The sequence below is a fragment of the Lucilia sericata genome, unplaced genomic scaffold (genome assembly GCF_015586225.1).
Source record: "Lucilia sericata isolate MDLA Ls3-8-SP2 unplaced genomic scaffold, ASM1558622v1 Contig000006F_arrow, whole genome shotgun sequence".
In the NCBI taxonomy this organism is placed as follows: domain Eukaryota; kingdom Metazoa; phylum Arthropoda; class Insecta; order Diptera; family Calliphoridae; genus Lucilia; species Lucilia sericata.
The window spans coordinates 1,102,132-1,125,765 of NW_023994047.1; the positions used below are offsets into that span (position 1 = coordinate 1,102,132).

General features: G+C 31.8%; 1 protein-coding gene across 1 annotated transcript in view; it reads left to right on the top strand.

The window, feature by feature from the left end:
• Positions 1-23,634, top strand: part of LOC119601541 — an 89,242-nt gene that overhangs the window by 40,734 nt on the left and 24,874 nt on the right. The window contains 2 exon segments of the mRNA XM_037952534.1: positions 20,704-20,800; positions 21,095-21,221. Coding sequence (XP_037808462.1) covers positions 20,704-20,800; positions 21,095-21,221 — 224 coding nt within the window.

The following is a 23,634-nucleotide window of genomic DNA, read 5'->3' on the forward strand; positions in this document are numbered from 1 at the left end:
ATCGTTTTGGCCCTAGCTTTTCTAGTTTAGCCAGAAAATAGACTTTTATGTTTTCAGCCAAAAAATCGAATTTTGGTAGGAAATACAAGTGATCACAGATTTTCATTGTTTTGGCCCTAGCTCTTCTAGTTTAGCCAAAAAATGGACTTTTATGTTTTCAGCCAAAAAATCGAATTTATGTGGGAAATACAAGTGATGACAGATTTTCATTGTTTTGGCCCTAGCTCTTTTAGTTTAGCCAGAAAAAGGACTTTTATGTTTTCAGCCAAAAAATCCAATTTCGGTAGGAAATACAAGTGATCACAGATTTTCATTGTTTGGGCCACTAGCTCTTCTAGTTTAGCCAGAAAATGGACTTTTATGTTTTCAGCCAAAAAAACGAAATTTTGGTAGGAAATACAAGTGATCACAGATTTTCATTGTTTTGGCCCTAGCTCTTCTAGTTTAGGCAGAAAATGGACTTTTATGTTTTCAGCCAAAAAACCGAATTTTGGTAGGAAATACTAGTGATCACAGATTTTCATTGTTTTGGCTCTAGCTCTTCTAGTTTAGCCAGAAAATGGACTTTTATGTTTTCAGCCAAAAAACCGAATTTTGGTAGGAAATACAAGTGATCACAGATTTTCATCGTTTTGGCCCTAGCTCTTGTAGTTTAGCCAGAAAATGGACTTTTATGTTTTCAGCCAAAAAATCGAATTTTGGTAGGAAATACAAGTGATCACAGATTTTCATTGTTTTGGTCCTAGCTCTTCTAATTTAGCCAGAAAATGGACTTTTATGTTTTCAGCCAAAAAATCGAATTTTGGTAGGAAATACAATTGATCACAGATTTTCATCGTTTTGGCCCTAGCTCTTGTAGTTTAGCCAAATGGACTTTTATGTTTTCAGCCAAAAAATCGAATTTTTGTAGGAAATACAAGTTTGGCCCTAGCTCTTCTAGTTTAGCCAGAAAATGGACTTTTATGTTTCCAGCCAAAAAATCGAATTTTGGTAGGAAATACAAGTGATCACAGATTTTTAGCCTTTTGGCCCTAGCTCTTCTAGTTTAGCCAGAAAATGTACTTTTATGTTTTCAGCCAAAAAATCGAATTTTGGTAGGAAATACAAGTGATCACAGATTTTCATCGTTTTGGCCCTAGCTCTTCTAGTTTAGCCAGAAAATGTACTTTTATGTTTTCAGCCAAAAAATCGAATTTTGGTAGGAAATAAAAGTGATCACAGATTTGGCCCTAGCTCTTCTAGTTTAGCCAGAAAATGGACTTTTATGTTTTCAGCCAAAAAACCGAAATTTGGTAGGAAATACAAGTGATCACAGATTTTCATCGTTTTGGCCCTAGCTCTTCTAGTTTAGTCAGAAAATGGAATTTTATGTTTTCAGCCAAAAACCGAATTTTGGTAGGAAATACAAGTGATCACAGATTTTCATTGTTTTGGCCCTAGCTCTTCTAGTTTAGCCAGAAAAAGGACTTTTATGTTTTCAGCCAAAAAATCGAATTTTGGTAGGAAATACAAGTGATCACAGATTTTCATCGTTTTGGCCCTAGCTCTTGTAGTTTGGCCAGAAATGGACAAGTGATCACAGATTTTCATCGTTTTGGCCCTAGCTCTTCTAGATTATCCAGAAAATGGACTTTTATGTTTTCAGCCAAAAAACCGAAATTTGGTAGGAAATACAAGTGATCACAGATTTTCATTGTTTTGGCCCTAGCTCTTCTAGTTTAGCCAGAAAATGGACTTTTATGTTTTCAGCCAAAAAACCGAAATTTGGTAGGAAGTACAAGTGATCACAGATTTTCATTGTTTTGGCCCTAGCTCTTCTAGTTTAGCCAGAAAATGGACTTTTATGTTTTTAGCCAAAAACCCGAATTTTGGTAGGAAATACAAGTGATCACAGATTTTCATTGTTTTGGCCCTAGCTCTTCTAGTTTAGCCAGAAAATGGACTTTTATGTTTTCAGCCAAAAAACCGAATTTTGGTAGGAAGTACAAGTGATCACAGATTTTCATTGTTTTGGCCCTAGCTCTTCTAGTTTAGCCAGAAAATGGACTTTTATGTTTTCAGCCAAAAAACCGAATTTTGGTAGGAAATACAAGTGATCACAGATTTTCATCGTTTTGGCCCTAGCTCTTGTAGTTTAGCCAGAAAATGGACTTTTATGTTTTCAGCCAAAAAATCGAATTTTGGTAGGAAATACAAGTGATCACAGATTTTCATTGTTTTGGCCCTAGCTCTTCTAGTTTAGCCAGAAAATGGACTTTTATGTTTTCAGCCAAAAAATCGAATTTTGGTAGGAAATACAAGTGATCACAGATTTTCATCGTTTTGGCCCTAGCTCTTCTAGTTTAGCCAGAAAATGGACTTTTATGTTTTCAGCCAAAAAACCGAATTTTGGTAGGAAATACTAGTGATCACAGATTTTCATTGTTTTGGCCCTAGCTCTTCTAGTTTAGCCAGAAAATGGACTTTTATGTTTCCAGCCAAAAAACCGAATTTTGGTAGGAAATACAAGTGATCACAGATTTTCATCGTTTTGGCCCTAGCTCTTGTAGTTTAGCCAGAAAATGGACTTTTATGTTTTCAGCCAAAAAATCGAATTTTGGTAGGAAATACAAGTGATCACAGATTTTCATTGTTTTGGCCCTAGCTCTTCTAGTTTAGCCAGAAAATGGACTTTTATGTTTCCAGCCAAAAAACCGAATTTTGGTAGGAAATACAAGTGATCACAGATTTTCATCGTTTTGGCCCTAGCTCTTGTAGTTTAGCCAGAAAATGGACTTTTATGTTTTCAGCCAAAAAATCGAATTTTGGTAGGAAATACAAGTGATCACAGATTTTCATTGTTTTGGCCCTAGCTCTTCTAGTTTAGCCAGAAAATGGACTTTTATGTTTCCAGCCAAAAAACCGAATTTTGGTAGGAAATACAAGTGATCACAGATTTTCATCGTTTTGGCCCTAGCTCTTGTAGTTTAGCCAGAAAATGGACTTTTATGTTTTCAGCCAAAAAATCGAATTTTGGTAGGAAATACAAGTGATCACAGATTTTCATTGTTTTGGCCCTAGCTCTTCTAGTTTAGCCAGAAAATTGACTTTTATGTTTTCAGCCAAAAAATCGAATTTTTGTAGGAAATACAAGTGATCACAGATTTTCATCGTTTTGGCCCTAGCTCTTGTAGTTTAGCCAGAAAATGGACTTTTATGTTTTCAGCCAAAAAATCGAATTTTGGTAGGAAATACAAGTGATCACAGATTTTCATTGTTTTGGCCCTAGCTCTTCTAGTTTAGCCAGAAAATGTACTTTTATGTTTCCAGCCAAAAAATCGAATTTTTGTAGGAAATACAAGTGATCACAGATTTTCATCGTTTTGGCCCTAGCTCTTCTAGTTTAGCCAGAAAATGTACTTTTATGTTTTCAGCCAAAAAATCGAATTTTGGTAGGAAATACTAGTGATCACAGATTTTCATTGTTTTGGCCCTAGCTCTTCTAGTTTAGCCAGAAAATGTACTTTTATGTTTCCAGCCAAAAAATCGAATTTTGGTAGGAAATACAAGTGATCACAGATTTTTTACGTTTTGGCCCTAGCTCTTCTAGTTTAGCCAGAAAATGGACTTTTATGTTTTCAGCCAAAAAACCGAATTTTGGTTGGAAATACTAGTGATCACAGATTTTCATTGTTTTGGCCCTAGCTCTTCTAGTTTAGCCAGAAAATGGACTTTTATGTTTTCAGCCAAAAAACCGAATTTTGGTAGGAAATACAAGTGATCACAGATTTTCATCGTTTTGGCCCTAGCTCTTGTAGTTTAGCCAGAAAATGGACTTTTATGTTTTCAGCCAAAAAATCGAATTTTGGTAGGAAATACAAGTGATCACAGATTTTCATTGTTTTGGCCCTAGCTCTTCTAGTTTAGTCAGAAAATGGACTTTTATGTTTCCAGCCAAAAAACCGAATTTTGGTAGGAAATACAAGTGATCACAGATTTTCATCGTTTTGGCCCTAGCTCTTGTAGTTTAGCCAGAAAATGGACTTTTATGTTTTCAGCCAAAAAATCGAATTTTGGTAGGAAATACAAGTGATCACAGATTTTCATTGTTTTGGCCCTAGCTCTTCTAGTTTAGCCAGAAAATGGACTTTTATGTTTCCAGCCAAAAAATCGAATTTTGGTAGGAAATACAAGTGATCACAGATTTTCATCGTTTTGGCCCTAGCTCTTCTAGTTTAGCCAGAAAATGTACTTTTATGTTTTCAGCCAAAAAATCGAATTTTGGTAGGAAATACAAGTGATCACAGATTTTCATTGTTTTGGCCCTAGCTCTTCTAGTTTAGCCAGAAAATGGACTTTTATGTTTTCAGCCAAAAAACCGAATTTTGGTAGGAAATACAAGTGATCACAGATTTTCATCGTTTTGGCCCTAGCTCTTGTAGTTTAGCCAGAAAATGGACTTTTATGTTTTCAGCCAAAAAATCGAATTTTGGTAGGAAATACAAGTGATCACAGATTTTCATTGTTTTGGCCCTAGCTCTTCTAGTTTAGCCAGAAAATTGACTTTTATGTTTCCAGCCAAAAAATCGAATTTTTGTAGGAAATACAAGTGATCACAGATTTTCATCGTTTTGGCCCTAGCTCTTCTAGTTTAGCCAGAAAATGTACTTTTATGTTTTCAGCCAAAAAATCGAATTTTGGTAGGAAATACAAGTGATCACAGATTTTCATTGTTTTGGCCCTAGCTCTTCTAGTTTAGCCAGAAAATGTACTTTTATGTTTCCAGCCAAAAAATCGAATTTTGGTAGGAAATACAAGTGATCACAGATTTTTTACGTTTTGGCCCTAGCTCTTCTAGTTTAGCCAGAAAATGTACTTTTATGTTTTCAGCCAAAAAGCCGAATTTTGGTAGGAAATACTAGTGATCACAGATTTTCATTGTTTTGGCCCTAGCTCTTCTAGTTTAGCCAGAAAATGGACTTTTATGTTTTCAGCCAAAAAACCGAATTTTGGTAGGAAATACAAGTGATCACAGATTTTCATCGTTTTGGCCCTAGCTCTTGTAGTTTAGCCAGAAAATGGACTTTTATGTTTTCAGCCAAAAAATCGAATTTTGGTAGGAAATACAAGTGATCACAGATTTTCATTGTTTTGGCCCTAGCTCTTCTAGTTTAGTCAGAAAATGGACTTTTATGTTTCCAGCCAAAAAACCGAATTTTGGTAGGAAATACAAGTGATCACAGATTTTCATCGTTTTGGCCCTAGCTCTTGTAGTTTAGCCAGAAAATGGACTTTTATGTTTTCAGCCAAAAAATCGAATTTTGGTAGGAAATACAAGTGATCACAGATTTTCATTGTTTTGGCCCTAGCTCTTCTAGTTTAGCCAGAAAATGGACTTTTATGTTTTCAGCCAAAAAACCGAATTTTGGTAGGAAATACAAGTGATCACAGATTTTCATCGTTTTGGCCCTAGCTCTTGTAGTTTAGCCAGAAAATGGACTTTTATGTTTTCAGCCAAAAAATCGAATTTTGGTAGGAAATACAAGTGATCACAGATTTTCATTGTTTTGGCCCTAGCTCTTCTAGTTTAGCCAGAAAATTGACTTTTATGTTTCCAGCCAAAAAATCGAATTTTGGTAGGAAATACAAGTGATCACAGATTTTCATCGTTTTGGCCCTAGCTCTTCTAGTTTAGCCAGAAAATGTACTTTTATGTTTTCAGCCAAAAAATCGAATTTTGGTAGGAAATACAAGTGATCACAGATTTTCATTGTTTTGGCCCTAGCTCTTCTAGTTTAGCCAGAAAATGTACTTTTATGTTTCCAGCCAAAAAATCGAATTTTGGTAGGAAATACAAGTGATCACAGATTTTTTACGTTTTGGCCCTAGCTCTTCTAGTTTAGCCAGAAAATGTACTTTTATGTTTTCAGCCAAAAAAACCGAATTTTGGTAGGAAATACTAGTGATCACAGATTTTCATTGTTTTGGCCCTAGCTCTTCTAGTTTAGCCAGAAAATGGACTTTTATGTTTTCAGCCAAAAAACCGAATTTTGGTAGGAAATACAAGTGATCACAGATTTTCATCGTTTTGGCCCTAGCTCTTGTAGTTTAGCCAGAAAATGGACTTTTATGTTTTCAGCCAAAAAACCGAATTTTGGTAGGAAATACTAGTGATCACAGATTTTCATTGTTTTGGCCCTAGCTCTTGTAGTTTAGCCAGAAAATGGACTTTTATGTTTTCAGCCAAAAAACCGAATTTTGGTAGGAAATACAAGTGATCACAGATTTTCATCGTTTTGGCCCTAGCTCTTGTAGTTTAGCCAGAAAATGGACTTTTATGTTTTCAGCCAAAAAATCGAATTTTGGTAGGAAATACAAGTGATCACAGATTTTTATCGTTTTGGCCCTAGCTCTTGTAGTTTAGCCAGAAAATGGACTTTTATGTTTTCAGCCAAAAAATCGAATTTTGGTAGGAAATACAAGTGATCACAAACCTCATTATATATTTACATTTAACATTAACATATAGTCAAGTGATCACAGATTTTCATCGTTTTGGCCCTAGCTCTTGTAGTTTAGCCAGAAAATGGACTTTTATGTTTTCAGCCAAAAAACCGAATTTTGGTAGGAAATACTAGTGATCACAGATTTTCATTGTTTTGGCCCTAGCTCTTCTAGTTTAGCCAGAAAATGGACTTTTATGTTTTCAGCCAAAAAACCGAATTTTGGTAGGAAATACTAGTGATCACAGATTTTCATTGTTTTGGCCCTAGCTCTTCTAGTTTAGCCAGAAAATGGACTTTTATGTTTTCAGCCAAAAAACCGAATTTTGGTAGGAAATACAAGTGATCACAGATTTTCATCGTTTTGGCCCTAGCTCTTGTAGTTTAGCCAGAAAATGGACTTTTATGTTTTCAGCCAAAAAATCGAATTTTGGTAGGAAATACAAGTGATCACAAACCTCATTATATATTTAACATTAACATATAGTCAAGTGATCACAGATTTTCATTGTTTTGGTCCTAGCTCTTCTAATTTAGCCAGAAAATGGACTTTTATGTTTTCAGCCAAAAGATCGAATTTTGGTAGGAAATACAATTGATCACAGATTTTCATCGTTATCGAATTTTTGTAGGAAATACAAGTGATCGCAGATTTTCATTGTTTTGGCCCTAGCTCTTCTAGTTTAGCCAGAAAATGGACTTTTATGTTTCCAGCCAAAAAATCGAATTTTGGTAGGGAATACAAGTGATCACAGATTTTTAGCCTTTTGGCCCTAGCTCTTCTAGTTTAGCCAGAAAATGTACTTTTATGTTTTCAGCCAAAAAATCGAATTTTGGTAGGAAATAAAAGTGATCACAGATTTGGCCCTAGCTCTTCTAGTTTAGCCAGAAAATGGACTTTTATGTTTTCAGCCAAAAAACCGAAATTTGGTAGGAAATACAAGTGATCACAGATTTTCATCGTTTTGGCCCTAGCTCTTCTAGTTTAGTCAGAAAATGGAATTTTATGTTTTCAGCCAAAAAGCGAATTTTGGTAGGAAATACAAGTGATCACAGATTTTCATTGTTTTGGCCCTAGCTCTTCTAGTTTAGCCAGAAAATGGACTTTTATGTTTTCAGCCAAAAAATCAAATTTATGTGGGAAATACAAGTGATCACAGATTTTCATTGTTTTGGCCCTAGCTCTTCTTGTTTAGCCAGAAAAAGGACTTTTATGTTTTCAGCCAAAAAATCGAATTTTGGTAGGAAATACAAGTGATCACAGATTTTCATTGTTTTGGCCCTAGCTCTTCTTGTTTAGCCAGAAAATGGACTTTTATGTTTTCAGGCAAAAAATCGAATTTTGGTAGGAAATACAAGTGATCACAGATTTTCATCGTTTTGGCCCTAGCTCTTGTAGTTTAGCCAGAAAATGGACAATTGATCACAGATTTTCATTGTTTTGGCCCTAGCTCTTCTAGTTTAGCCAGAAAATGGACTTTTATGTTTTCAGCCAAAAAACCGAAATTTGGTAGGAAATACAAGTGATCACAGATTTTCATTGTTTTGGCCCTAGCTCTTCTTGTTTAGCCAGAAAATGGACTTTTATGTTTTCAGGCAAAAAATCGAATTTTGGTAGGAAATACAAGTGATCACAGATTTTCATCGTTTTGGCCCTAGCTCTTGTAGTTTAGCCAGAAAATGGACAATTGATCACAGATTTTCATTGTTTTGGCCCTAGCTCTTCTAGTTTAGCCAGAAAATGGACTTTTATGTTTTCAGCCAAAAAATCAAATTTATGTGGGAAATACAAGTGATCACAGATTTTCATTGTTTTGGCCCTAGCTCTTCTAGTTTAGCCAGAAAAAGGACTTTTATGTTTTCAGCCAAAAAATCGAATTTTGGTAGGAAATACAAGTGATCACAGATTTTCATTGTTTTGGCCCTAGCTCTTCTTGTTTAGCCAGAAAATGGACTTTTATGTTTTCAGGCAAAAAATCGAATTTTGGTAGGAAATACAAGTGATCACAGATTTTCATCGTTTTGGCCCTAGCTCTTGTAGTTTAGCCAGAAAATGGACAATTGATCACAGATTTTCATTGTTTTGGCCCTAGCTCTTCTAGTTTAGCCAGAAAATGGACTTTTATGTTTTCAGCCAAAAAATCAAATTTATGTGGGAAATACAAGTGATCACAGATTTTCATTGTTTTGGCCCTAGCTCTTCTAGTTTAGCCAGAAAAAGGACTTTTATGTTTTCAGCCAAAAAATCGAATTTTGGTAGGAAATACAAGTGATCACAGATTTTCATTGTTTTGGCCCTAGCTCTTCTTGTTTAGCCAGAAAATGGACTTTTATGTTTTCAGGCAAAAAATCGAATTTTGGTAGGAAATACAAGTGATCACAGATTTTCATCGTTTTGGCCCTAGCTCTTGTAGTTTAGCCAGAAAATGGACAATTGATCACAGATTTTCATTGTTTTGGCCCTAGCTCTTCTAGTTTAGCCAGAAAATGGACTTTTATGTTTTCAGCCAAAAAACCGAAATTTGGTAGGAAATACAAGTGATCACAGATTTTCATTGTTTTGGCCCTAGCTCTTCTAGTTTAGCCAGAAAATGGACTTTTATGTTTTCAGGCAAAAAACCGAATTTTGGTAGGAGATACAAGTGATCACAGATTTTCATTGTTTTGGCCCTAGCTCTTCTAGTTTAGCCAGAAAATGGACTTTTATGTTTTCAGCCAAAAAATCGAATTTTGGTAGGAAATACAATTGATCACAGATTTTCATCGTTATCGAATTTTTGTAGGAAATACAAGTGATCGCAGATTTTCATTGTTTTGGCCCTAGCTCTTCTAGTTTAGCCAGAAAATGGACTTTTATGTTTCCAGCCAAAAAATCGAATTTTGGTAGGAAATACAAGTGATCACAGATTTTTAGCCTTTTGGCCCTAGCTCTTCTAGTTTAGCCAGAAAATGTACTTTTATGTTTTCAGCCAAAAAATCGAATTTTGGTAGGAAATACAAGTGATCACAGATTTTCATCGTTTTGGCCCTAGCTCTTCTAGTTTAGCCAGAAAATGTACTTTTATGTTTTCAGCCAAAAAATCGAATTTTGGTAGGAAATAAAAGTGATCACAGATTTGGCCCTAGCTCTTCTAGTTTAGCCAGAAAATGGACTTTTATGTTTTCAGCCAAAAAACCGAAATTTGGTAGGAAATACAAGTGATCACAGATTTTCATCGTTTTGGCCCTAGCTGTTCTAGTTTAGTCAGAAAATGGAATTTTATGTTTTCAGCCAAAAAGCGAATTTTGGTAGGAAATACAATTGATCACAGATTTTCATTGTTTTGGCCATAGCTCTTCTAGTTTAGCCAGAAAATGGACTTTTATGTTTTCAGCCAAAAAATCAAATTTATGTGGGAAATACAAGTGATCACAGATTTTCATTGTTTTGGCCCTAGCTCTTCTAGTTTAGCCAGAAAAAGGACTTTTATGTTTTCAGCCAAAAAATCGAATTTTGGTAGGAAATACAAGTGATCACAGATTTTCATTGTTTTGGCCCTAGCTCTTCTTGTTTAGCCAGAAAATGGACTTTTATGTTTTCAGGCAAAAAATCGAATTTTGGTAGGAAATACAAGTGATCACAGATTTTCATCGTTTTGGCCCTAGCTCTTGTAGTTTAGCCAGAAAATGGACAAGTGATCACAGATTTTCATTGTTTTGGCCCTAGCTCTTCTAGTTTAGCCAGAAAATGGACTTTTATGTTTTCAGCCAAAAAACCGAAATTTGGTAGGAAATACAAGTGATCACAGATTTTCATCGTTTTGGCCCTAGCTCTTCTAGTTTAGCCAGAAAATGGACTTTTATGTTTTCAGCCAAAAAACCGAAATTTGGTAGGAAATACAAGTGATCACAGATTTTCATTGTTTTGGCCCTAGCTCTTCTAGTTTAGCCAGAAAATGGACTTTTATGTTTTTAGCCAAAAAACCGAATTTTGGTAGGAAATACAAGTGATCACAGATTTTCATTGTTTCGGCCCTAGCTCTTCTAGTTTAGCCAGAAAATGGACTTTTATGTTTTCAGCCAAAAAACCGAATTTTGGTAGGAGATACAAGTGATCACAGATTTTCATTGTTTTGGCCCTAGCTCTTCTAGTTTAGCCAGAAAATGGACTTTTATGTTTCTAGACAAAAAATCGAATTTTGGTAGGAAATACAAGTGATCACAGATTTTCATCGTTTTGGCCCTAGCTCTTGTAGTTTAGCCAGAAAATGGACTTTTATGTTTTCAGCCAAAAAATCGAATTTTGGTAGGAAATACAAGTGATCACAGATTTTCATTGTTTTGGCCCTAGCTCTTCTAGTTTAGCCAGAAAATGGACTTTTATGTTTCCAGCCAAAAAATCGAATTTTGGTAGGAAATACAAGTGATCACAGATTTTTAGCCTTTTGGCCCTAGCTCTTCTAGTTTAGCCAGAAAATGTACTTTTATGTTTTCAGCCAAAAAATCGAATTTTGGTAGGAAATACAAGTGATCACAGATTTTCATCGTTTTGGCCCTAGCTCTTCTAGTTTAGCCAGAAAATGGACTTTTATGTTTTCAGCCAAAAAATCGAATTTATGTGGGAAATACAAGTGATTACAGATTTTTATTGTTTTGGCCCTAGCTCTTCTAGTTTAGCCAGAAAATGGACTTTTATGTTTTCAGGCAAAAAATCGAATTTTGGTAAGAAATAAAAGTGATCACAGATTTTCATTGTTTTGGCCCTAGCTCTTCTAGTTTAGCCAGAAAATGTACTTTTATGTTTTCATCCAAAAAAATCGAATTTTGGTAAGAAAGTGATCACAGATTTTCATCGTTTTGGCCTTAGCTCTTCTAGATTAGCCAGAAAATGAACTTTTGTGTTTTCAGCCAAAAAATCGAATTTTGGTAAGAAATAAAAGTGATCACAGATTTTCATTGTTTTGGCCCTAGCTCTTCTAGTTTAGCCAGAAAATGGACTTTTATGTTTTCAGCCAAAAAATCGAATTTTGGTAGGAAATACAAGTGATCACAGATTTTCATTGTTTTGGCCCTAGCTCTTCTAGTTTAGCCAGAAAAAGGACTTTTATGTTTTCAGCCAAAAAATCTAAATTTGGTAGGAAATAAAAGTGATCACAGATTTTCATTGTTTTGGCCCTAGCTCTTGTAGTTTAGCCAGAAAATGGACTTTTATGTTTTCAGCCAAAAAATCTAAAATAAAAGTGATCACAGATTTTCATTGTTTTGGCCCTAGCTCTTCTAGTTTAGCCAGAAAATGGATTTTTATGTTTTCAGTTAAAAAATCGAATTTTGGTAGGAAGTAAAAGTGATCACAGATTTTCATCCTTTTGGCCCTAGCTTTTATAGTTTAGCCAGAAAATGGACTTTTATGTTTTCAGCCAAAAAATCGAATTTTGGTAAGAAATAAAAGTGATCACAGATTTTCATCGTTTTGGCCCTAGCTCTTCTAGTTTAGCCAGAAAATGGACTTTTATGTTTTCAGCCAAAAAATCGAAATTTGGTAAGAAATACAAGTGATCACAGATTTTCATTGTTTTGGCCCTAGATCTTCTAGTTTAGCCAGAAAATGGACTTTTATGTTTTCAGCCAAAAAATCGAATTTTGGTAAGAAATAAAAGTGATCACAGATTTTCATCGTTTTGGCCCTAGCTCTTCTAGTTTAGCCAGAAAATGGACTTTTATGTTTTCAGCCAAAAAATCGAAATTTGGTAAGAAATACAAGTGATCACAGATTTTCATTGTTTTGGCCCTAGATCTTCTAGTTTAGCCAGAAAATGGACTTTTATGTTATCAGCCAAAAAATCGAATTTTGGTAAGAAATAAAAGTGATCACAGATTTTCATCGTTTTGGCCCTAGCTCTTCTAGTTTAGCCAGAAAATGGACTTTTATGTTTTCAGGCAAAAAATCGAATTTATGTGGGAAATACAAGTGATCACAGATTTTCAACGTTTTGGCCCTAGCTCTTCTAGTGTAGCCCGAAAATGGATTTTTATGTTTTCAGCCAAAAAATCGAATTTTGGATTAAATTTTGGTAGAGTTTCATACACTTCATATACACTTTTATATAGTTGGACTTAATATTTAGTTCCCTGCAAACATCTAGAATTGCAGGGTACTTTCATACATTTGTAGAAATTTTGTAGCTGTATTTAATTTAATAAATAAAACCTAATAACTTCAGCATAGAGTTCGTATTTAGACATAATAAAGAGAAATACTGCTGCTGCTGCTACTGCGGATGATACTGATGACGATGTACAAAAATTTCAAGTACTATATAGTATAACAATACTTAGGAGCTGGACTTTTGCAAAGACAAATAAGCAAAACAAATGAATATTACATGAAAATGTGTCTGCAGAATGTAATACTCGTACATCATTGTTAGTTGTCATAATGTTGGTTGGATCGTTGGATTTTCTTTTTGTTGCTGTTGTTGTTGTTTTTATTATTATTTTGCATTTCGTTTACACACAAACAAACAAACAAACTCTGTTAGTAGAAATAAGTGATGTGCATGATTAAAATGTCTCCAACATGGCATAAGAACAACATAAAACTAAAAATAAACTAAAAAATAAAAAAATGACAATGCCTGAGTACACACACTTATTATAACGTACTCTATATACTACTTACTCATTTCTATTCTTGTATTTATTTATTTATTTATTTATATTTATATTTGTATTTTTTTTGAACCCATATCCAAACCACTTTGTTGTGCACTCCCTGGTATAAACTAAACTAAATATATCTTGTCTTTATTCATAAAACACAATTATATATCCAAGTCGTTTTTGTGTGTTTTTTTATTCTAACTCTCAACTCTTGTGTTATTGTTCATCATAATATGAAATAAATTCATACATACATAAAATTGTTGTGTACTGGCTGGTTGTTAAAATGACATCGTTTTTCCTTATTAGTGGCGGTATAGAAATATAGAAAGTAGTTGTAGTTAAGCTTTTTTTTCCTGACAAGGGGAATATTTATTTTTTCCTTAATTCCTAATTTAGTGAATTTTTTACCCATATTCGTAACTATTTTTTTTCATAATATTTACGAAAATTTCATGCATAATATGAAAATTTCGTGCATTTTACGAAAGTAAAATGTTTAGTGATTTGAGAGTCTTTGAAGACGAGTTAGGCAATAAGCTAAGACATTCTTATTTGTAAGAATAACTTAAAAGGTCTTCTGAAGGTCCTGTGTGGAAGAGATCTTTTGATTTATATCACTGGGAAGTACATTCGTCCTTACAAAGTTATAAATGTAATATGTTTGCCCATAACTGGTTTCATTTAGTTGTTTTCTCTTTCATGAAACTAAAGTCTCCAATAATTGGCTTACAAAGAGTATAATCTGGTAAATTTCTATCACAAAACAACAAGTTGCATTCCCCCTTGGTCAATTTCTATTATTATATTTCCAAGTATTGGAATGTCTTAATATTACATTATTTCTAAACTTTTGTATTCTCCTTAAAAATAATTATTTAAATGACCATTTTATTTAACTGAAAAACAAATTACCATTAAACTAGCCTAAACCAGTCGACCACTGTAACTTCCGTTCTTCAATTTCCTTTTATTTTTGATTTAATTTCATGAATATGTACAAGGAGTTTTCTTTTTCATTATTATTTCCGTTTCTCTGTTCAGTTGTTGATGTTTCTGTTGTTGTTACTCAAGTTAAAAGGAACTTATTTGACCTTCTGCAATGAGTACAAAAATGTGCAGTTAGAACAACCACTAGTATCTCTTGTAATTTTTGTATATTGTGGATTATCCTGTGTGCAATACAGTCACACGTATACATACACATATATAAATAAATAATACTTGCATATCCTCTCATACAAACATACGTACAGAGAGAGAGAGAGAGGGGACACATTCATGCATAAGTGAGTACAAAGTGTATTTTTCTTTTTAATATTTTGTTGGTATATTTCTAAATCTTGTGCTTGTACTTTTTGAAATTACTAAAGATATTCTAAAAAAAAACTATGGTTAAATCTAAAAAAAACAAATAAACAACTACATACAGTAATAAAATCTAATAAAAAGGACAATAGAGTAATCCTAGTAGTTTTATAGGTGTTCAATGTATCCAACGATCCAACTACTTAGTTGGTATATTTGTATATAATTTGTTGGAGTTGGGATGCTTGGTAATGAATTCATTTGCCTTTGTGTTCCTAAGTATTTTAGAGATAAGGTCTCCACGTACTGCAGGTATAAAACAGAACTATGTATTTACAAGTGCATGTATTTGGCAAATATATTCTGTAATTTACTACTACTTAATAATATGTTGTTGTTTTTCTTTTTTTTTTACTGGAATAAAGAAATATTTTTAACACTAAAAAAGAATAACAACAAACTTGTAATATTTTAATAGTCAAAAGTAAAATGTACAGGAATTTAATTGAAGTAAAAACACAAACAGACCAACAACAAACTAGCAAAAAAAAACACACACAAATACTTAAGAGATCTAGTTACAATACCAATGGTTACTTAGTTTTGTTAGAGAATCTGTGGTTAGCCAAGGGGAGATAAAATGCCTTTTTACATAGTAGTGTTTAATCTAAAGTTAATTGTGGTACTGCTGAGATGTTGTCCTCTTTAGTGTTGGGTGCCAAAATTAGTTTTATATATTTTTCTTTTTTGAAATGCGAAATGTATTTAAATAAATAATAGTTAAATATTACTATTTTCAAATGTAGAATATTAGGGGGTATTCTAAAAAAAATGTATCTTAAGCATGGACTATTTAGCAATTCGGGTTGCTGGCAATACTTTTCGCATTTAATCTTTTAAAACCGGGCTTGACAAATAGTACTCTTGCTCCCACTTTTAGCAAATAACACTAGTCAGAGAGCTTTTTTAATACTCTCTTAGGCCACCGGTAATTAGAACTCAAACTGAGTTTATTTATGTTTTATATACAATATGTATACTTAGGCGAGTAAGCAAGAACAATATAGCTAAAAGAGAGCTCTTTGGGTATCACTAACACCAGCCAGCGAGTTTTTTTAATACTCTCTTCGGAAACCGGTTTTGAGTAGTAGTAGTGGGGAGGAAGTTCCAAATTAGACCTCAAACTGTTTTAGGCGTGTATACTTAGGCGTGTAAGCAAGAACAATATAGCTAAAAAAGAGAGCTCTTTGTGTATCACTGTTTTAAAGCAAGTAACCAAAAATCGCTTAATGTTCGTGCATATAAACCTTTTCCCTTTATAAATTTTTTCACCTGCCCTGAGAATCTGTGAAATTTCTTTAGGGATTTCACTTAAATTAATATAAAATTATTTTAAATACAATTCTTCATTTCGGTTTCCATTTAATATTCTCAAGACACCTATATATATATATATCAACTGAAAACTGAATCTCCCTAATGTATCCAATTTTAATGTGGTAAATGTTTAACAAAAAATTTTTTGTAATGGAATTTTGCACAATATAAATTGTAGGCCAGCTTTATCTATATTTTGAGCATCTCAATTTTTGGTACAACTGAATACACACATATACAAGATTTAATATAGATTTCTATATACATACTAGAATAAACGTCCGTCCATACGTCTGTTTTTCTGTCTACCCAGGCTGTATTTATATAATGAAATTTTGCATAGATTTAAATCCCCATCCATACATAAACGTATATACATACATTTGTACAAAACATGTTATAAAATATATTTGTATGTTTATACACTTGTGTTTCTTTAATATACATACACAGAATATTTATATATTGAATAATGTACCACAAACCCGTACATACATGTATCCTTTTATACACAAACATAAAGTTTGTATTTATTTTAAATTTATATACACATGCAACTGCCACAGACATAGCAGCCAGACATATGGAGTTACATACATATATTTTTGTTCAGTTCGTTTTTTCTGATTCCTCCAACTTTTCAGTTCAGTTTTATGAACATTGTTCATACTATGGGCTGCGCTGTGTTCTTCTTGTTCTTTATTTTATTTGTTAAAAAAATTTTAATTTTTTTTCGTATTTTATATTTTTTTGATAGTTTTCTTTTTGTTCCCAAAAAAGTGGTTCGTACATATGTATGTGTGAGGCTATGTGGTTGCATTCTGTAAGTTCTTTTTTTTTTTCTCTCCACTACTTTTGTGTTGACAAATGCAGTTTTTTTGTATATAAAATATAACAATTGTACTCTTGTATGCTAAAGAAATTTTGTTTATAGATTTGTCCTTTTACTTACTTGCAACGAATTGTTGCTAAATGTCATTTTCATTTAAATTCATTGCAGAATACTCTCAATACAATTCTTTCAATTTTAATGGTTTTCTTTGGTTTTTCCTATTTTTTTCTCTCTTTGTTTTGCCACAAAAATACGTTGCAAGAAAACCTAAAATAATCTAAACATATTGTTTGCATCTTGAGTGGAAAAGGAATATATTATTATTTTTATTTAAATTACAACTAAAAAGTCAATAGCAATATATTTTTATTGTAGTGGTAGGGTTGCATGTACATTTTTATACAATTTATTTGAAAAAGTAGAATTATTCTCAGAAAAATGTTAAGGATTTATTTATTTTTAAATAAGATTAATGTTTTTAAAATTCATATTTAAAAATAGTTTTTATAATTGTCTTTAATAGCAATTTTATCTTTATAGTAATATGTTGTTCAGAGAGAATTAATCATTGAATTAACCGATAGACCTCTTAATAGAATAGTCAATATAGTAATCCAGGGTCTAATCAACAAAATAGTCCAAGAAAAAGTCAATAGACTACTCTATAGATTAGTCTATAGACTAGTCAATATATAAGACCATCAAATAGTCAGTTGAGTAGTTTATAGTTAAGCCAATAGCCCAGTTCGTCAATTGCTAAGTATATTAGTCTATATTAGTCTAAACTATTAAATAACTAGTCCATAGCTTGGTTCATAGAATAGTCAGGTTCTAAGAGTAGTGCTTAGTCTAGACCATGGACTGTATCATAGACTAGTTCATAGTCTTGTCGATACACTAGTCAGTGGTTTTTAGATTAGTCCATAGACTAGACCGTACACTGCCTCATATATTAGTCCACAGTCTTATCAATAGAATAGTCAGTATAGTAGTCAGTTGTTCATAGACTAGACCAAACTCTGCTTCATAGACTAGTCCGTAGTCTTGTTAATACACTAGTCAGTGGTTTTTAGATTAGTCCATAGACTAGACCGTACACTGCCTCATATATTAGTCCATAGTTTTATCAAAAGACTAGTCAGTGGTTCTTAGAGTAGGGCATAGACTAGACCATAGACTACCTCATAGACTTGTCCATAGTCTAGTCAATAGACTAGTCAGTGGTTCTTAGATTAGTCCATAGAATAATTCCATCGAATAGTCAGTAGATATATAGTTAAGAAAATAGCCTAGTCCATAAGTTATTAAGTATACTAGTCTATAAACTACTAAGTAGTTTAATTCATAGAATAGACAGGTTCTTAGAGTAGTCCTTAGACTAGACCATAGACTGTATCATAGACTAGTACACAGTTATGTCAATATACTAGACTAGACCATACACTGCCTCAGTGGTTCTTAGATTAGTCCATAGACTAGAGCATAGACTGCCGCATAGACTACTTCATAGTACATTCAATCAACTAATCCATAGAATTGTCAATAGAATAGTTTATAAACAAGTCAATAGACGAGTCCATACTTAATTGACTATTCAATTAAATTATCAATGGAATAGTCTAGTTAATTGACTAGTCCACAGAATAGGGATCTTTTATGTATAAACCAAAGAGGTCTTTATTTTCTGCTGAAAATGCATAGTAGAACGAAAATGCAGAAAAGAACTTCAATTAAACACTATTTGCTAGTTGTTTTTTGTAGAAGAAAGTCAATTTTTTCTTTAAACGCGCTGTATTAAACACAAGTATTTATAATTAATTTCATTTCCCACCAAAAAAGCCATTTTTTATTATAATGCTTCTAGGGCCGACAATTTAAAAAGTTATTATAGTTTTCTCCAAAACTTTTATTTTCCATCAAACATTATGCTCTTGCTGGTGTTTGTTAGAATTTAAACTCCTAGTCTAGTAAGATTAACTGCTGTCAGTTTAAAATGTTTTCCATCATGCAATTTTGCTTAACTCTATTACTAGCGAATCACGTTAAGTCTATTTGTCTGAGTATTTATATAATAATTGAAAACTTAAAACCTTAAGTACTTTATAGACTTACAGTCTATTATATTTACTAGTTTTTTTTCCACCCACTTCCTTTACCTTTATATTTATATATTTTTTATTTAAGCGTTGCCTATAAGAATGAATACATCATGTTTTGAAAACTTTTTATTTTTTTCTTATTTTTTTCTACAAAATTGTAAATGTTTTTTTTTAGTTCCATAAGGAAGTAACTTTGAAGAAGATTTATTTCATTTTTTGTTCATTTGCTTTTCAACATTGACTTGTGTTGTCTTTTTTGTTTTTTGCAATATTTCTTAGGTTTTGTTGCAAGAATATTTGTATTCCTGATTTCATCATGTGTTTTCTTTTGCATTTTGTTATTTACATTTGTAAAGCTGCTGCTGTTGGTTATGTATGTATGTGTGTGTGTGTATGTGTATATTTGTTTAATAAAACAAGAGAAAACAATAATAATAACAGCAACAAAATGTGCAATAAATTTGCATTACTAAACAATATAAACATTTAAGTTAAATACGAGAGTACATTTAAATTCATATGACACAACTATTTGCATACCAATACATATACATGGATATACATTTACTGATTTTATATACATATTGTATGTGTGTACTTTTGATTACACATTCAGAAACAATTGAACATTTTCCTATACAAATAAATACACAAATTCTTTTTGACATGCTTATTGAATTGTTAATACCCTACAGTTATTATTAAATGATAGTTTGTAACTTACAATTTAGTTCACAAACATTAGTTTTGTTTAACAAATACATACTTCAATCATCTTTTGATGTTTTTCCAAAATAGTCTTTTTTAAGTTTATTGCTCTCTAATCCTGTTAGAAGTACTTCAAACTTCTTTTAATGTCTTCCACACTTTGCAGTTGCTTTTTAAAGCTATTTGCTTTCCAAGTTCATTGCTGTTATTCTCAAGTACCACCTTTTTAAAGCAAAGTCTATAAAGTTTTTATATTTTTGTTATTTTTACCCTATTTTTTGTCTACCTCTAATTAATAATTTGACTAAACCAAAAAATCTAATTTATTTACTTTTTTCTCTGCTAACACAGGTCCCTTGTAGGGTATGCTAAATATAATTCTTTATTATAGACAATATATAAATTTGTGTGTATTCAAAAACATTGACTAAATATGTCCATGTTATGTTAACTATTTGCATAATGCCATTACTTTTAAACTCCCACTCACTCACCCACACACCCACAAATTGCAAATTTTTATTTTATATTTTTATACATAAACTCTACCGCAATATTCAAACTGGTTTTATCTGGTTTCCCTCTCTTATGGTTTTATAAATATTCCAATCAAATCTGTTCTATATGATGATGACTTTTAGTTTGAATTTTAATTTTTTTTTTTATATATTTCATATATTTTGAAAAATGAAGGTGTACAAAGTCAACAATCATGCTGATTAAATATTTATACTAAATAACTTTTAATTTGTTATGTAAATTTTTTTCTTTGTGCATTCAAAGATAAAATTTAACTAATATTTACTGAAATTATTTACTTATAAAACACAAATTTAAAAGTCAATTTTTTAAAAATTGTGCAAATTTGATTTGTTAAAGAGCATTTTGCATATTTGTTTAAGAATTTGTAATATTTTAAAAGTATTGTAGTAAGGGGAGAAACACAAAAAAAAAACTCATTATTTTGCCATATTGTTGTTGTTATATGTATGTATTTGAATTTACATTTGATTGCACTCAAATTTGAATTTAAATTTATTTATATCTTTCTTACGTTTATATTTATATATTGCAAACAATTGCAAGCAAAAAACGAAAAACAAACAATGAATTGCAATAGAAAAAACTAAAAAAAACCTAAAGCCACAATTTGTGTATCTGTATTATATATCTGTATCTATATATACAAGTATCTATAAATGCATTATTGTTTGCTTTATATACAATATATATTTTTTTTTCATTTCTGTATTTTTAGAACGGTTGATCGTTTGTGGTCGATTACTGAAGATTTGAATATATTATACAAAGAGAATTGGACACGTTTGGCTGCTCAGGAAGTGCAACATTTTCAGGTTAGTTTTGGTTTTAGTTATATTAAAAACTCATGCACTCACCACCCACACAACCAACAGCACTACATATACTAAAGATATACTTTCAACATGTATGTAGTTTTTTTTTTTTTAATACAAACATTTTGAGTTATCTAGTACGTGATATTGATGATTTTTATTTCCGTTTTGCGATGCATTTAAAATTGAATTTATATTCTGTTTGTTGTGCTGCTGGTTTGGTGCTCATTCTGTTTGGCTTTATCTATTTCTATTCTATTCTTATTTCTCATTCTTTTTTTTGTTATTGTTTAGGATACTTTATTACGTTCAGTGCGTCAATCAAAAATTCATCAGCCTGGAGTTCAAATGAATCCGCCCACTCATAAATGGACTTATGCTTCAGCATTTTTATATTCACTGACTTTAATAACTACGATAGGTAAGTTTTCTTTCTTAAAAAATGATTTTTTTCTCTAGTTTTTCAATCAACTATGAAATTGTTTTCCTAGATTGTGATAAACACAATTTAAGCCATAAAAAAAAAACTTTCTAAACAATTTTCATTAATAATTTTTATAACACAATCTACTGCACATATTACCAAATGTCAAATTATTTAATGATAGCTATCAATAAATCTTTTGTCTACAATTTTTTCTAATCAAGAGAAAAAAAGTACACATTTTACTACCTTAGACTTCTGTGTACCATAGCTACGTGGTTGGCTTACAAATCTTTAGTCTTTATATTTTGAGCTGCTGTCTCAAATGTTAAACTTTATTTATGTAAGGTTTTAGTCAGGTATATGAGTTTTACAGTTGTTTTTTTTGTCGGTTATTATTTATTGAATTTTTGAAAATATTTTCGCGTTGTATTTAAAAAACGTGACAGATTAACAAATAATTCTTTGGTATACAATTTTTTTATTATGAAATTCAACTACAAATCAACATTAACAAGCTATAAATAAAATCACTTTTTGCCAAGGTAGACTTACTGACTGATTTTTACTTGGCATGTGACTGTGGAAAATTGTAAATAATTTTGTATGTGCTGCTTGCTGGCTTTAGAGAAATTGTTTTATGTCAATCAGGAAATATGCTTACTAATGTCATAGGGATTTTCGATTATTATTATTAATATAATATTTAAAAGTATGTTAAAGAATATCAAGAGATTTTGGTTTTGTATATAAATAAATACAAATACGTTTTAAAAGGTTTAAGTGTAAAATAAATGCCTACTCATTTAAGCTAGATTTTCGTTATAGTGACAAAAAGTTTAATTACGTATAGGGAATACAATAGAAGAGTAAGCTAAGTGTAGAATAAGGTTTAGGTGTAGAATTTATAAGTCTACGTTTATATAAGTTATGAAACTAATTTCCCTGCTAACTCATTTAAATTAGATTTTCGTCATAGTAACAAAAAGTTTAACTACTATGATGTACAGTGGAGACAATAATAGAATAAGCTATTTAAGTGTAGAATAAGATTTAAGTGTAGAATAAGATTTAAGTGTAGAATATATAATAAGACTACGTTTATATAAGTTATTAAACTAATACTCATTTAAACTAGATTTTCGTCATAGTGACAAAAAGTTTAATTGCGTACAGTGAATACAATAGAAGAGTAAGCTAACGTTTATATAAGTTATTAAACTAATTTCCCTGTTAACTCATTTAAACTAGATTTTCGTCATAGTAACAAAAAGTGTAATTACTATAACGTACAGTGAATACAATAGAATAATAACCTATATAAGTGTATAATAAGGTTTATGTGTAGAATATATAAGAAGACTACGTTTATATAAGTTATGAAACTAATTTCTCTGCAAACTCATTTAAACAAAATTTTCGTCATAGTAACAAACATTTTAATTTAGTGTAGAATAAGGTTTAAGTGTAGAATATATAAGTAGAATACTTTTACTTATATATATACTTTTTTTTTAAGTTACATTACATTTAAACTAGATTTTCGTCATAGTAACAAAAAGTTTAATTACTATAACGTACAGTGAATACAATAGAAGAATAAGCTAAGTGTAGAATAAGGTTTAAGTGTAGAATATATAAGAAGACTACGTTTATATAAGTTATGAAATTAATTTCCCTGCAAACTCATTTCGTCATAGTAACAAAAAGTTTAATTACTATAACGTACAGGGCACACATTAAGTATAGAATGTATAAGAAGACTACGTTTATATAACTTATTTCCCTGCTAAGTAATTTAAACTAGATTTTCGTCATAGTAACAAAAAGTAGTTTGATGGGCGTGCAGTTTTCACTGATGGGTCCAAGATGGTGAACGGCACGGGTGCCGGTGTCTATATCGCTGATATCAACATAAAACGGTCCTTCAGACTCCCTGACAAATGTAGTATCTTCCAAGCAGAGATCCTAGCAATCTGGAAAGCAACAGAACTGATACGGAATCATATCGATCCGGGGTCAGTTATGACAATTTATAGTATGTTGATAGTCAAGCTGCTCTCAAAGCATTGCCTTTTCTTACGGTACATTCGCGCCTGGTTGTAGATTGTAGTTATGCCCTTAGGGACATTGTGAGACTGTTTGTCATTAGACTGTGTTGAGTGCTGGGGCACTGCAATGTGCATGGTAATGAGATTGCGGACGAAGGGATGGTAAAACTAGCTATTTGTAATATAGGTTGATATTCGAAAGATTCCGTGACATCATAAACCAGTCCTGGAATAGTAGATCGGAGAAAGGCCCTATGGCCAAAACTTGATATGGTTGCTACCAAAATACTTATAGGACTGGATAGATGCAGTCTAAGTATTCTGATAGGGATGCTAACGGGACACTGCTCAGATAAGGC